General features: G+C 42.2%; 1 protein-coding gene across 1 annotated transcript in view; it reads right to left on the bottom strand.

Annotated features, from left to right (window-relative positions):
- Positions 1–12,689, bottom strand: part of ZC3H7B (zinc finger CCCH-type containing 7B) — a 224,609-nt gene that overhangs the window by 78,081 nt on the left and 133,839 nt on the right. The window contains exon 14 of the mRNA XM_053721231.1: positions 823–1,022. Within this exon, the coding sequence (XP_053577206.1) occupies positions 823–1,022 (200 nt within the window). The remainder of the gene's footprint in view (positions 1–822; positions 1,023–12,689) is intronic.

The raw sequence follows: 12,689 nt of genomic DNA, 5'->3' as shown, positions 1-12,689 counted from the left end.
ACATACACCACAGCCGGATCCCCCCTTATACAGCACATACACCACAGCCGGATCCCCCCTTATACAGCACATACACCACAGCCGGATCCCCCCTTATACAGCACATACACCACAGCTGGATCCCCCCTTATACAGCAAACACACCACAGCTGGATCCCCCCTTATACAGCACATACACCACAGCTGGATTCCCACTTATACAGCACATACACCACAGCTGGATCCCCTCTTATACAGCACATACACCACAGCTGGATCCCCTCTTATACAGCACATACACCACAGCTGGATCCCCCCTTATACAGCACATACACCCCGGCCAGATCCCCCCCTTATACAGCACATACACCACAGCTGTATCCCCCCTTATACAGCACATACACCACAGCTGGATCCCCCCTTATACAGCACATACACCACAGCTGGATCCCCCCTTATACAGCACATACACCACAGCTGGATTCCCCCTCATACAGCACATACACCACAGCTGGATCCCCCCTTATACAGCACATACACCCCGGCCAGATCCCCCCCTTATACAGCACATACACCACAGCTGGATCCCCCCTTATACAGCACATACACCACAGCTGGATCCCCCCTTATACAGCACATACACCCCGGCCAGATCCCCCCCTTATACAGCACATACACCACAGCTGGATCCCCCCTTATACAGCACATACACCACAGCTGGATCCCCTCTTATACAGTACAAACAATGACATTTCATGCAAATGAATTAAGAGATCACCAACTACACACATCACTGCTTTCCTAGGAACCACCCTCCGCATTCTTCTCAGTGCCCCTGGGTACCTGGCATAAGAAAGTAAAAAAGCCCTTCTGCTCTTGAAGAAGCTGTGCAATACTCCCCGGCTTCACCACCCCCTGGGACTGGAAGAGCTGGTCCCGGTGTAGTCGTCCCTTCCGCTCCTCATTCCACACATCAATCTCTTCCTGATAATATGCAAAGGTGCAGTGCTCCCCGTACTTACAGTCCTGCCGGCTCTGGATATCTGCGGACCATGAAAATACACTAATTAGGTAACAAACTCATTACCTAAGCGGCTACAGTTATATTGAGGACTAGAGTGAGTGAAAAGCAAGTACATTGTTATGTTTAGCAATGCACAATTGTATATTCAAGCAAATTGAAAAAACAAAACAAAGAATATACAGTTACAGATAACTAAACAAAACATTTGATAAAGAATACATCACAAGTCCCTTTTTTAGAGTGAAAATTTGTATTTCTATATAGATGCGTATTCGGACGAATGTAAAACAAATTTGTGTTATTTGTTACATATGTCTGAAAATTATAGAGGACCAGTCCCTTTCATTAAAAGCAAAAAAAAGGAAAGTACAGAGAAAAAAAAATGTTCATGTTCATTATTAAAAAAACATGTTAATCTAAAAGAAGGGGGTGGGGGGCGGGGGGGTTGGTGAGACTTCAAAATGTTATACATACAAGAAATTGCAGAGAACAAGTAAAGAATTGGACCTTTTCCTATTCCTTTCCCTTTTGGCCAAGTAAACTACATTTTCAAAAAGTCTCCACAATTTTTGCCTCCACTGTATAGTGATGTCAGTATATACTTCAGACACACCCAGGGAACGCCCCTGTCCAACCTAAGCAACGCCCCTGTCCAACCTAAGCAACGCCCCTGTCCAACCTAAGCAACGCCCCTGTCCAACCTAAGCAACGCCCCTGTCCTACCTAAGCAACGCCCCTGTCCAACCTAAGCCCCTGCATAATACTTTTTATATGCACACTTTCTGAGACACCAGCCCCTACTGAGCATGTGCAAGAATTCACAGAATATACATATATAATATGTATTTTGTGATTGGCTGATGGCTGTCACATGATGCATTAGGAAGGAAAATGTAAACTAAATTTGACATGTCAGAAAAAAAAAATCTACTGTTCATTTGAAATTCCAACAAAGTAATTTTGCATTGTCTGTTTATTACGAATTTATTGGTTATGCTATTGTATTGGGTTTAGTGTACCTTTAACTCTCTAACAGATTCTGACAAAATCACAGGGTATAGGACATTAAAAAAAAAAAACAATAACTTCTATCTGGCCACCTACAATGTGACATTTTTCTTCAGATCTTCAGGGGGCAGTGCGTGATACAATATTCCTTTACACTAACACAACAGCACATCGTTCCACATTAGTCTTAGCGGGAGCAGTGCGCTACAATATCCCTTTAGTCTAACAGAACAGCGCATGTGCACCATTCTACATTAGCCTTAGCGGGGGCAGTGCTCTACAACATCCCTTTAAACTAACACAACAGAGCATGCACTCCATTCTACATTAGACAGATACGGATAGGGTATAGCGCTAGACCAAAAACCTACTTAGCCTCACTAAAGATTATTGTCTCCTCCCTAGACAATAGAGAATTAATAATGTAAAATCAGTGGATATAGGAGGCGCTATAGAGCCGTAGGATATATAGATATAAATAAATGTAAATAAATGTAAAATTCACTGTATCGTGACCAGTTAAAACATTCAAAAAATTAAAAATCCAAAATTCCAATGACCCTTAAGGGATACGTTTTATGTGCAAAATCTGTGATAAAAAAATCGGTGATAATTAAAAATAAAGGAAAATATCTACGTATATATATATATATATATATATATATATATATATAAAAACAATTTATCCAAGTGAAAAATCAAAGTGACATAAATCAGTATCAAAGTGCAATCAATGATCAAGTGACAATAATTAGTAAAACACAGATGTGATATTTAATAAGTCAATGCATAAAAGGTTGACACAAACAATCCATATAACAATCAATCATACATAAAATAAAGTAAAACCGGTTAAACATACACACTATACATAACCCCTCAGATTCCCCAAATCAAATGGAGCTGGCGGAGAACACCTATAATGACTGTGTTCTAATCTTGGTGTTAGTAGTTCAATGGGATCCCCCAAAGAAGATGGTCCGGAATGACAATGTGGGTTTAATTATTGTAAATCCAAAGATATAAATGTTAATGTTTCTGAATGGTGCCGTTATATCCCCAGTCTTATTTGGTCACAAATAAAAGCCCACGATGGTATAGAGCTCCTTCCTTAATGTTCTCTTAATAATTAAACCCACATTGTCATTCCGGACCATCTTCTTTGGGGGATCCCCTTGAACTACTAACACCAAGATTAGAACACAGTCATTATAGGTGTTCTCCGCCAGCCCCATTCTACATTAGCCTTAGCGGGGGCAGTGTGCTACAACATCCATTTAGTCTAACACAACAGCGCATGTGCACCATTCTACACTAGCTTTAGCGGGGGCAGTGCGCTATTACATCCCTTTAGACTAACACAACAGCGCATGCACACCATTCTACATTAGCCTTAGCGGGGGCAGTGCGCTATTACATAACTTTAGACTAACACAACAGCGCATGTGCACCATTCTACACTAGCTTTAGCGGGGGCAGTGCGCTATTACATCCCTTTAGACTAACACAACAGCGCGTGTGCTCCATTCTACATTAGCCTTAGCGGGGGCAGTGCGCTATTACATCCCTTTAGACTAACACAACAGCGCATGCGCCCCATTCTACATTAGCCTTAGCGGGGGCAGTGCGCTATTACATCACTTTAGACTAACACAACAGCGCATGTGCACCATTCTACAATATCCTTAGCGGGGGAAGTGCGCTATTACATCCCTTTAGACTAACACAACAGCGCATGTGCACCATTCTACATTAGCCTTAGCGGAGGACCTATGTGAAGTTGGCACCCCATGTTTGTAAAAACTGAATTAAAATATACCATTCGTTTGTGCTACGTTTGTGCTGATTTGTGCTGCAAAAACCGCCGGTTTGGTTTAGGAGATATTGCACATTATTTTTATGAACCCCGCCCACTTTGCACCCCATGTTATGCAATTTTAAAAACAAATGTACCATTTGTTTGTGCCGCAAAAACGAACGTTTGTGCCATTTTGGTTTCGGAGATATAGCGCATTATTTTTATGAACCCCGCCCACTTTGCACCCCATGTTATGCAATTTTAAAAACAAATATACCATTTGTTTGTGCTGCGTTTGTGCTGGTTTGTGCCACAAAAACAAACGTTTGTGCCGGTTTGGTTTCGGAGATATAACGCATTATTTTTGCTGAAACTCCGCCCACTTTGCACCCCATGTTATGCAATTTTAAAAACAAATATACCATTCGTTTGTGCTGCGTTTGTGCTGATTTGTGCCACAAAAACTAACGTTTGTACCATTTCAGAGATATAGCGCATTATTTTTATGAACCCCGCCCACTTTGCACCCCATGTTATTCGATTTTAAAAACAAATATACCATTTGTTTGTGCTGCGTTTGTGCTGGTTTGTGCCACAAAAACAAACGTTTGTGCCGGTTTGGTTTCGGAGATATAACGCATTATTTTTGCTGAAACTACGCCCACTTTGCACCCCATGTTATTCGATTTTAAAAACAAATATACCATTTGTTTGTGCTGCGTTTGTGCTGATTTGTGCCGCAAAAATAAACGTTTGTTCTGGTTTGATTTTGGAGATATTGTGCATTATGTGTACATATACTGTTTGATTCAAAAGTATTATCACAACAAAAATGTTTGTAAGTACAAATAGAATTATAAAACTTTGGGTTATACAAAAGAACAGATGTGACTTCCACACCAGAAAAAAATATTTAAGAACATATGGGGGAGATTACATCCCTGGCAACTGGAAAAAAAAACTGTTTCAGTTTTCTATGCAGCGCAGCAGTGTAGCTGCTCAGCGCAACAGTCTAGTTACGCTGCATAGAAAACTAGTGAGACAATTTTTTCCCCATCGCCAGGAATGTAATGCCCCCCTAAATGTTTAAAAAAAAAAAAAAAAGCGACTAAAAAAAAAATGGACTTATAAAAGAAAACTTGCTTGAGTTCTTTTAAGCGCTTGTTAAATCCAAGCAAGTTAATATTGGGCTGTCTGTGGTTAACATGACATTACAGGCGATTAATATGGCAACAAAGAAGTTAAATTGGCTAAAGGTTTATTAGGCCTAATGGGGTTGAAGAGGGCTTTACTGCAATTTAATTGAAAATTTCCTTTTTCAATTAAGTAGTGGGTTTTTACTTATTCACTTTGCAGTTAAATTACTTAAAGGGACACTAAACCCAAACATTTTCTTTCATGATTTAAGAAGAGAATACAATTTTAAATAACATTCCAGTTTACTTCTATCTAATTTGCTTCATTCTTTAGATATCCTTTTTTGAAGAAATAGCAATACACATGGGTGAGCCAATCACAGGAGGCATCTGTGCATCTACCAATCAGCAGCTACTGAGCATACCTAGATATGTTTTTCAGCAAAGAATATCAAGAAAATTAAGCAAATTAGATGATAGAAGTAAATTGGAAAGTTGTGTACAATTGCATGCGCTTTCTAAATCATGAAAGAAAAAATGTGGGTTTCATATCCCTTTAAAGGGACACTGAACCCAAATTTTTCTTTTGTGATTCAGATAGAGCATGAAATTGTAAGCAACTTTACTCCTATTATCAAATTTTATTCATTCTCTTGGAATCTTTATTTGAAATGCAAGAATGTAAGTTTAGATGCCGGACCATTTTTGGTAAACAACCTGGGTTGTCCTTGCTGATTGGTGGATATATTCATCCACCAATAAAAAAGTGCTATCCAGAGTTCTGAACCCAAAAAAAGCTTAGATGCCTTCTTTTTCAAATAAAAATAGAAAGAGAATAAAGAAAAATTGATAATAGGAGTAAATTAGAAAGTTGCTTAAAATTGCAACACGAAAGAAAAAAATTGGGTTCAGTGTCCCTTTAAGCTATGGTTTGGGCTTCTTCCAATCCATTACTCTTCAATAACCCCATGTATGCCGTATAAACCGGTATGTTACCATGTTAATCCTTTAATGCCCAGGGCCGGATTTACATTTCGGGCGCCCATAGGTACAGAGTGCACTAAACAGAGAGCATCCCCTTTGATTTCTGTTACCGGCGGCTTCCGTGGTGCCAATGAAACGCCTGCCTGTGCTGGACAGACTTTTTAATAGGCAGCCTACACCGAGGTCCCTCTCTGCCCCCACGGAAGCCGCCGGTCATGGAAAACAGAATTTATGTTTACCTGATAAATTACTTTCTCCAACGGTGTGTCCGGTCCACGGCGTCATCCTTACTTGTGGGATATTCTCCTCCCCAACAGGAAATGGCAAAGAGCCCAGCAAAGCTGGTCACATGATCCCTCCTAGGCTCCGCCTACCCCAGTCATTCGACCGACGTTAAGGAGGAATATTTGCATAGGAGAAACCATATGGTACCGTGGTGACTGTAGTTAAAGAAAATAAATTATCAGACCTGATTAAAAAAACCAGGGCGGGCCGTGGACCGGACACACCGTTGGAGAAAGTAATTTATCAGGTAAACATAAATTCTGTTTTCTCCAACATAGGTGTGTCCGGTCCACGGCGTCATCCTTACTTGTGGGAACCAATACCAAAGCTTTAGGACACGGATGAAGGGAGGGAGCAAATCAGGTCACCTAAATGGAAGGCACCACGGCTTGCAAAACCTTTCTCCCAAAAATAGCCTCAGAAGAAGCAAAAGTATCAAACTTGTAAAATTTGGTAAAAGTGTGCAGTGAAGACCAAGTCGCTGCCCTACATATCTGATCAACAGAAGCCTCGTTCTTGAAGGCCCATGTGGAAGCCACAGCCCTAGTGGAATGAGCTGTGATTCTTTCGGGAGGCTGCCGTCCGGCAGTCTCGTAAGCCAATCTGATGATGCTTTTAATCCAAAAAGAGAGAGAGGTAGAAGTTGCTTTTTGACCTCTCCTTTTACCGGAATAAACAACAAACAAGGAAGATGTTTGTCTAAAATCCTTTGTAGCATCTAAATAGAATTTTAGAGCGCGAACAACATCCAAATTGTGCAACAAACGTTCCTTCTTTGAAACTGGTTTCGGACACAGAGAAGGTACGATAATCTCCTGGTTAATGTTTTTGTTAGAAACAACTTTTGGAAGAAAGCCAGGTTTAGTACGTAAAACCACCTTATCTGCGTGGAACACCAGATAAGGAGGAGAACACTGCAGAGCAGATAATTCTGAAACTCTTCTGGCAGAAGAAATTGCAACTAAAAACAAAACTTTCCAAGATAATAACTTAATATCAACGGAATGCAAAGGTTCAAACGGAACCCCCTGAAGAACTGAAAGAACTAAATTGAGACTCCAAGGAGGAGTCAAAGGTTTGTAAACAGGCTTAATTCTAACCAGAGCCTGAACAAAAGCTTGAACATCTGGCACAGCAGCCAGTTTTTTGTGAAGTAACACCGACAAGGCAGAAATCTGTCCCTTCAGGGAACTTGCAGATAATCCTTTTTCCAATCCTTCTTGAAGGAAGGATAGAATCCTAGGAATCTTAACCTTGTCCCAAGGGAATCCTTTAGATTCACACCAACAGATATATTTTTTCCAAATTTTGTGGTAAATCTTTCTAGTTACAGGCTTTCTGGCCTGAACAAGAGTATCGATAACAGAATCTCAGAACCCTCGCTTCGATAAAATCAAGCGTTCAATCTCCAAGCAGTCAGCTGGAGTGAAACCAGATTCGGATGTTCGAACGGACCCTGAACAAGAAGGTCTCGTCTCAAAGGTAGCTTCCAAGGTGGAGCCGATGACATATTCACCAGATCTGCATACCAAGTCCTGCGTGGCCACGCAGGAGCTATCAAGATCACCGACGCCCTCTCCTGATTGATCCTGGCTACCAGCCTGGGGATGAGAGGAAACGGCGGGAACACATAAGCTAGTTTGAAGGTCCAAGGTGCTACTAGTGCATCCACTAGAGCCGCCTTGGGATCCCTGGATCTGGACCCGTAGCAAGGAACTTTGAAGTTCTGACGAGAGGCCATCAGATCCATGTCTGGAATGCCCCACAGCTGAGTGACTTGGGCAAAGATTTCCGGATGGAGTTCCCACTCCCCCGGATGCAATGTCTGACGACTCAGAAAATCCGCTTCCCAATTTTCCACTCCTGGGATGTGGATAGCAGACAGGTGGCAGGAGTGAGACTCCGCCCATAGAATGATTTTGGTCACTTCTTCCATCGCTAGGGAACTCCTTGTTCCCCCCTGATGGTTGATGTACGCAACAGTTGTCATGTTGTCTGATTGAAACCGTATGAACTTGGCCCTCGCTAGCTGAGGCCAAGCCTTGAGAGCATTGAATATCGCTCTCAGTTCCAGAATATTTATCGGTAGAAGAGATTCTTCCCGAGACCAAAGACCCTGAGCTTTCAGGGATCCCCAGACCGCGCCCCAGCCCATCAGACTGGCGTCGGTCGTGACAATGACCCACTCTGGTCTGCGGAATGTCATCCCTTGTGACAGGTTGTCCAGGGACAGCCACCAACGGAGTGAGTCTCTGGTCCTCTGATTTACTTGTATCTTCGGAGACAAGTCTGTATAGTCCCCATTCCACTGACTGAGCATGCACAGTTGTAATGGTCTTAGATGAATGCGCGCAAAAGGAACTATGTCCATTGCCGCTACCATCAACCCGATCACTTCCATGCACTGAGCTATGGAAGGAAGAGGAACGGAATGAAGTATCCGACAAGAGTCTAGAAGTTTTGTTTTTCTGGCCTCTGTCAGAAAAATCCTCATTTCTAAGGAGTCTATTATTGTTCCCAAGAAGGGAACCCTTGTTGACGGGGATAGAGAACTCTTTTCCACGTTCACTTTCCATCCGTGAGATCTGAGAAAGGCCAGGACAATGTCCGTGTGAGCCTTTGCTTGAGGAAGGGACGACGCTTGAATCAGAATGTCGTCCAAGTAAGGTACTACAGCAATGCCCCTTGGTCTTAGCACAGCTAGAAGGGACCCTAGTACCTTTGTGAAAATCCTTGGAGCAGTGGCTAATCCGAAAGGAAGCGCCACGAACTGGTAATGTTTGTCCAGGAATGCGAACCTTAGGAACCGATGATGTTCCTTGTGGATAGGAATATGTAGATACGCATCCTTTAAATCCACCGTGGTCATGAATTGACCTTCCTGGATGGAAGGAAGAATAGTTCGAATGGTTTCCATCTTGAACGATGGAACCTTGAGAAACTTGTTTAAGATCTTGAGATCTAAGATTGGTCTGAACGTTCCCTCTTTTTTGGGAACTATGAACAGATTGGAGTAGAACCCCATCCCTTGTTCTCTTAATGGAACAGGATGAATCACTCCCATTTTTAACAGGTCTTCTACACAATGTAAGAATGCCTGTCTTTTTATGTGGTCTGAAGACAACTGAGACCTGTGGAACCTCCCCCTTGGGGGAAGTCCCTTGAATTCCAGAAGATAACCTTGGGAGACTATTTCTAGCGCCCAAGGATCCAGAACATCTCTTGCCCAAGCCTGAGCGAAGAGAGAGAGTCTGCCCCCCACCAGATCCGGTCCCGGATCGGGGGCCAACATTTCATGCTGTCTTGGTAGCAGTGGCAGGTTTCTTGGCCTGCTTTCCCTTGTTCCAGCCTTGCATTGGTCTCCAAGCTGGCTTGGCTTGAGAAGTATTACCCTCTTGCTTAGAGGACGTAGCACCTTGGGCTGGTCCGTTTCTACGAAAGGGACGAAAATTAGGTTTATTTTTTGCCTTGAAAGGCCGATCCTGAGGAAGGGCGTGGCCCTTACCCCCAGTGATATCAGAGATAATCTCTTTCAAGTCAGGGCCAAACAGCGTTTTCCCCTTGAAAGGAATGTTAAGTAGCTTGTTCTTGGAAGACGCATCAGCCGACCAAGATTTCAACCAAAGCGCTCTGCGCGCCACAATAGCAAACCCAGAATTCTTAGCCGCTAACCTAGCCAATTGCAAAGTGGCGTCTAGGGTGAAAGAATTAGCCAATTTGAGAGCATTGATTCTGTCCATAATCTCCTCAAAAGGAGGAGAATCACTATCGACCGCCTTTATCAGATCATCGAACCAGAAACATGCGGCTGTAGCGACAGGGACAATGCATGAAATTGGTTGTAGAAGGTAACCTTGCTGAACAAACATCTTTTTAAGCAAACCTTCTAATTTTTTATCCATAGGATCTTTGAAAGCACAACTATCCTCTATGGGTATAGTGGTGCGTTTGTTTAAAGTGGAAACCGCTCCCTCGACCTTGGGGACTGTCTGCCATAAGTCCTTTCTGGGGTCGACCATAGGAAACAATTTTTTAAATATGGGGGGAGGGACGAAAGGAATACCGGGCCTTTCCCATTCTTTATTAACAATGTCCGCCACCCGCTTGGGTATAGGAAAAGCTTCTGGGAGCCCCGGCACCTCTAGGAACTTGTCCATTTTACATAGTTTCTCTGGAATGACCAACTTGTCACAATCATCCAGAGTGGATAATACCTCCTTAAGCAGAATGCGGAGATGTTCCAACTTAAATTTAAATGCAATCACATCAGGTTCAGCCTGTTGAGAAATGTTCCCTGAATCAGTAATTTCTCCCTCAGACAAAACCTCCCTGGCCCCATCAGACTGGGTTAGGGGCCCTTCAGAAATATTATTATCAGCGTCGTCATGCTCTTCAGTATCTAAAACAGAGCAGCCGCGCTTACGCTGATAAGTGTTCATTTTGGCTAAAATGTTTTTGACAGAATTATCCATTACAGCCGTTAATTGTTGCATAGTAAGGAGTATTGGCGCGCTAGATGTACTAGGGGCCTCCTGAGTGGGCAAGACTCGTGTAGACGAAGGAGGGAATGATGCAGTACCATGCTTACTCCCCTCACTTGAGGAATCATCTTGGGCATCATTGTCATTATCACATAAATCACATTTATTTAAATGAATAGGAATTCTGGCTTCCCCACATTCAGAACACAGTCTATCTGGTAGTTCAGACATGTTAAACAGGCATAAACTTGATAACAAAGTACAAAAAACGTTTTAAAATAAAACCGTTACTGTCACTTTAAATTTTAAACTGAACACATTTTATTACTGCAATTGCGAAAAAACATGAAGGAATTGTTCAAAATTCACCAAATTTTCACCACAGTGTCTTAAAGCCTTAAAAGTATTGCACACCAAATTTGGAAGCTTTAACCCTTAAAATAACGGAACCGGAGCCGTTTTGAACTTTAACCCCTTTACAGTCCCTGGTATCTGCTTTGCTGAGACCCAACCAAGCCCAAAGGGGAATACGATACCAAATGACGCCTTCAGAAAGTCTTTTCTAAGTATCAGAGCTCCTCTCACATGCGACTGCATGCCATGCCTCTCAAAAACAAGTGCGCAACACCGGCGCGAAAATGAGGCTCTGCCTATGATTAGGGAAAGCCCCTAAAGAATAAGGTGTCTAAAACAGTGCCTGCCGATATTATTATATCAAAATACCCAGATAAAATGATTCCTCAAGGCTAAATATGTGTTAATAATGAATCGATTTAGCCCAGAAAAAGTCTACAGTCTTAATAAGCCCTTGTGAAGCCCTTATTTACGATCGTAATAAACATGGCTTACCGGATCCCATAGGGAAAATGACAGCTTCCAGCATTACATCGTCTTGTTAGAATGTGTCATACCTCAAGCAGCAAGAGACTGCTCACTGTTCCCCCAACTGAAGTTAATTGCTCTCAACAGTCCTGTGTGGAACAGCCATGGATTTTAGTGACGGTTGCTAAAATCATTTTCCTCATACAAACAGAAATCTTCATCTCTTTTCTGTTTCTGAGTAAATAGTACATACCAGCACTATTTGAAAATAACAAACTCTTGATTGAATAATAAAAACTACAGTTAAACACTAAAAAACTCTAAGCCATCTCCGTGGAGATGTTGCCTGTACAACGGCAAAGAGAATGACTGGGGTAGGCGGAGCCTAGGAGGGATCATGTGACCAGCTTTGCTGGGCTCTTTGCCATTTCCTGTTGGGGAGGAGAATATCCCACAAGTAAGGATGACGCCGTGGACCGGACACACCTATGTTGGAGAAAAGAAGGAGGTGCGCTCTGAATAGTGTTCTATATAGAGCGCACCCTCCTTGTTGTTACCGGTGTTCTGTTGAATTAATTGACAGAACACCAGCAATTAGGCATGGCTCCCCTCTATGGAGGGAGCCTGTGGGCACATGCCTACTCTGCCTCATTATAAATCTGGCCCTGTAAATGCCACATTAACCTCTCTGGTGCAATATTAATCCTCTTACATTTTACTTTCTGGTGCAGTGTTAAAGGGACAGTATACACCAATTTTCATATAACTGCATGTAATAGACACTATTATAAAGAATAAAATGCACAGATACTGATATAAAAATCCGGTATAAAATCATTTAAAAACTTACTTAGAAGCTTCCAGTTTAGCTCTGTTTAAAAGGTTACTGGAGCCCCCATTGCAAGTGGGAAATATCAGACACTCCCCCTCCCCTTCCTTTGCATATCAAAAGACCCTTTACACAAACAGAAGCAAGGTGGAGTAGGTATACTTCGGTATTCTCCTAAAACTTTGGGGCTTGGTTAGGAGTCTCAAAATCAGAGCAATGTTATTTAAGAATAAGCAAAAACTATCAGTTTTTTAAATAAAAAACAACAACTTTATGGGCTATATAAATAGATCATCTACAAAACATTTATGCAAAGAAAAAATGAGTGTATAATGTCCCTTTA

Source organism: Bombina bombina, chromosome 7 (genome assembly GCF_027579735.1).
Source record: "Bombina bombina isolate aBomBom1 chromosome 7, aBomBom1.pri, whole genome shotgun sequence".
In the NCBI taxonomy this organism is placed as follows: domain Eukaryota; kingdom Metazoa; phylum Chordata; class Amphibia; order Anura; family Bombinatoridae; genus Bombina; species Bombina bombina.
Note: the sequence above shows the minus strand (reverse complement) of the source record. Positions and strands in the feature narration are given on the sequence as shown.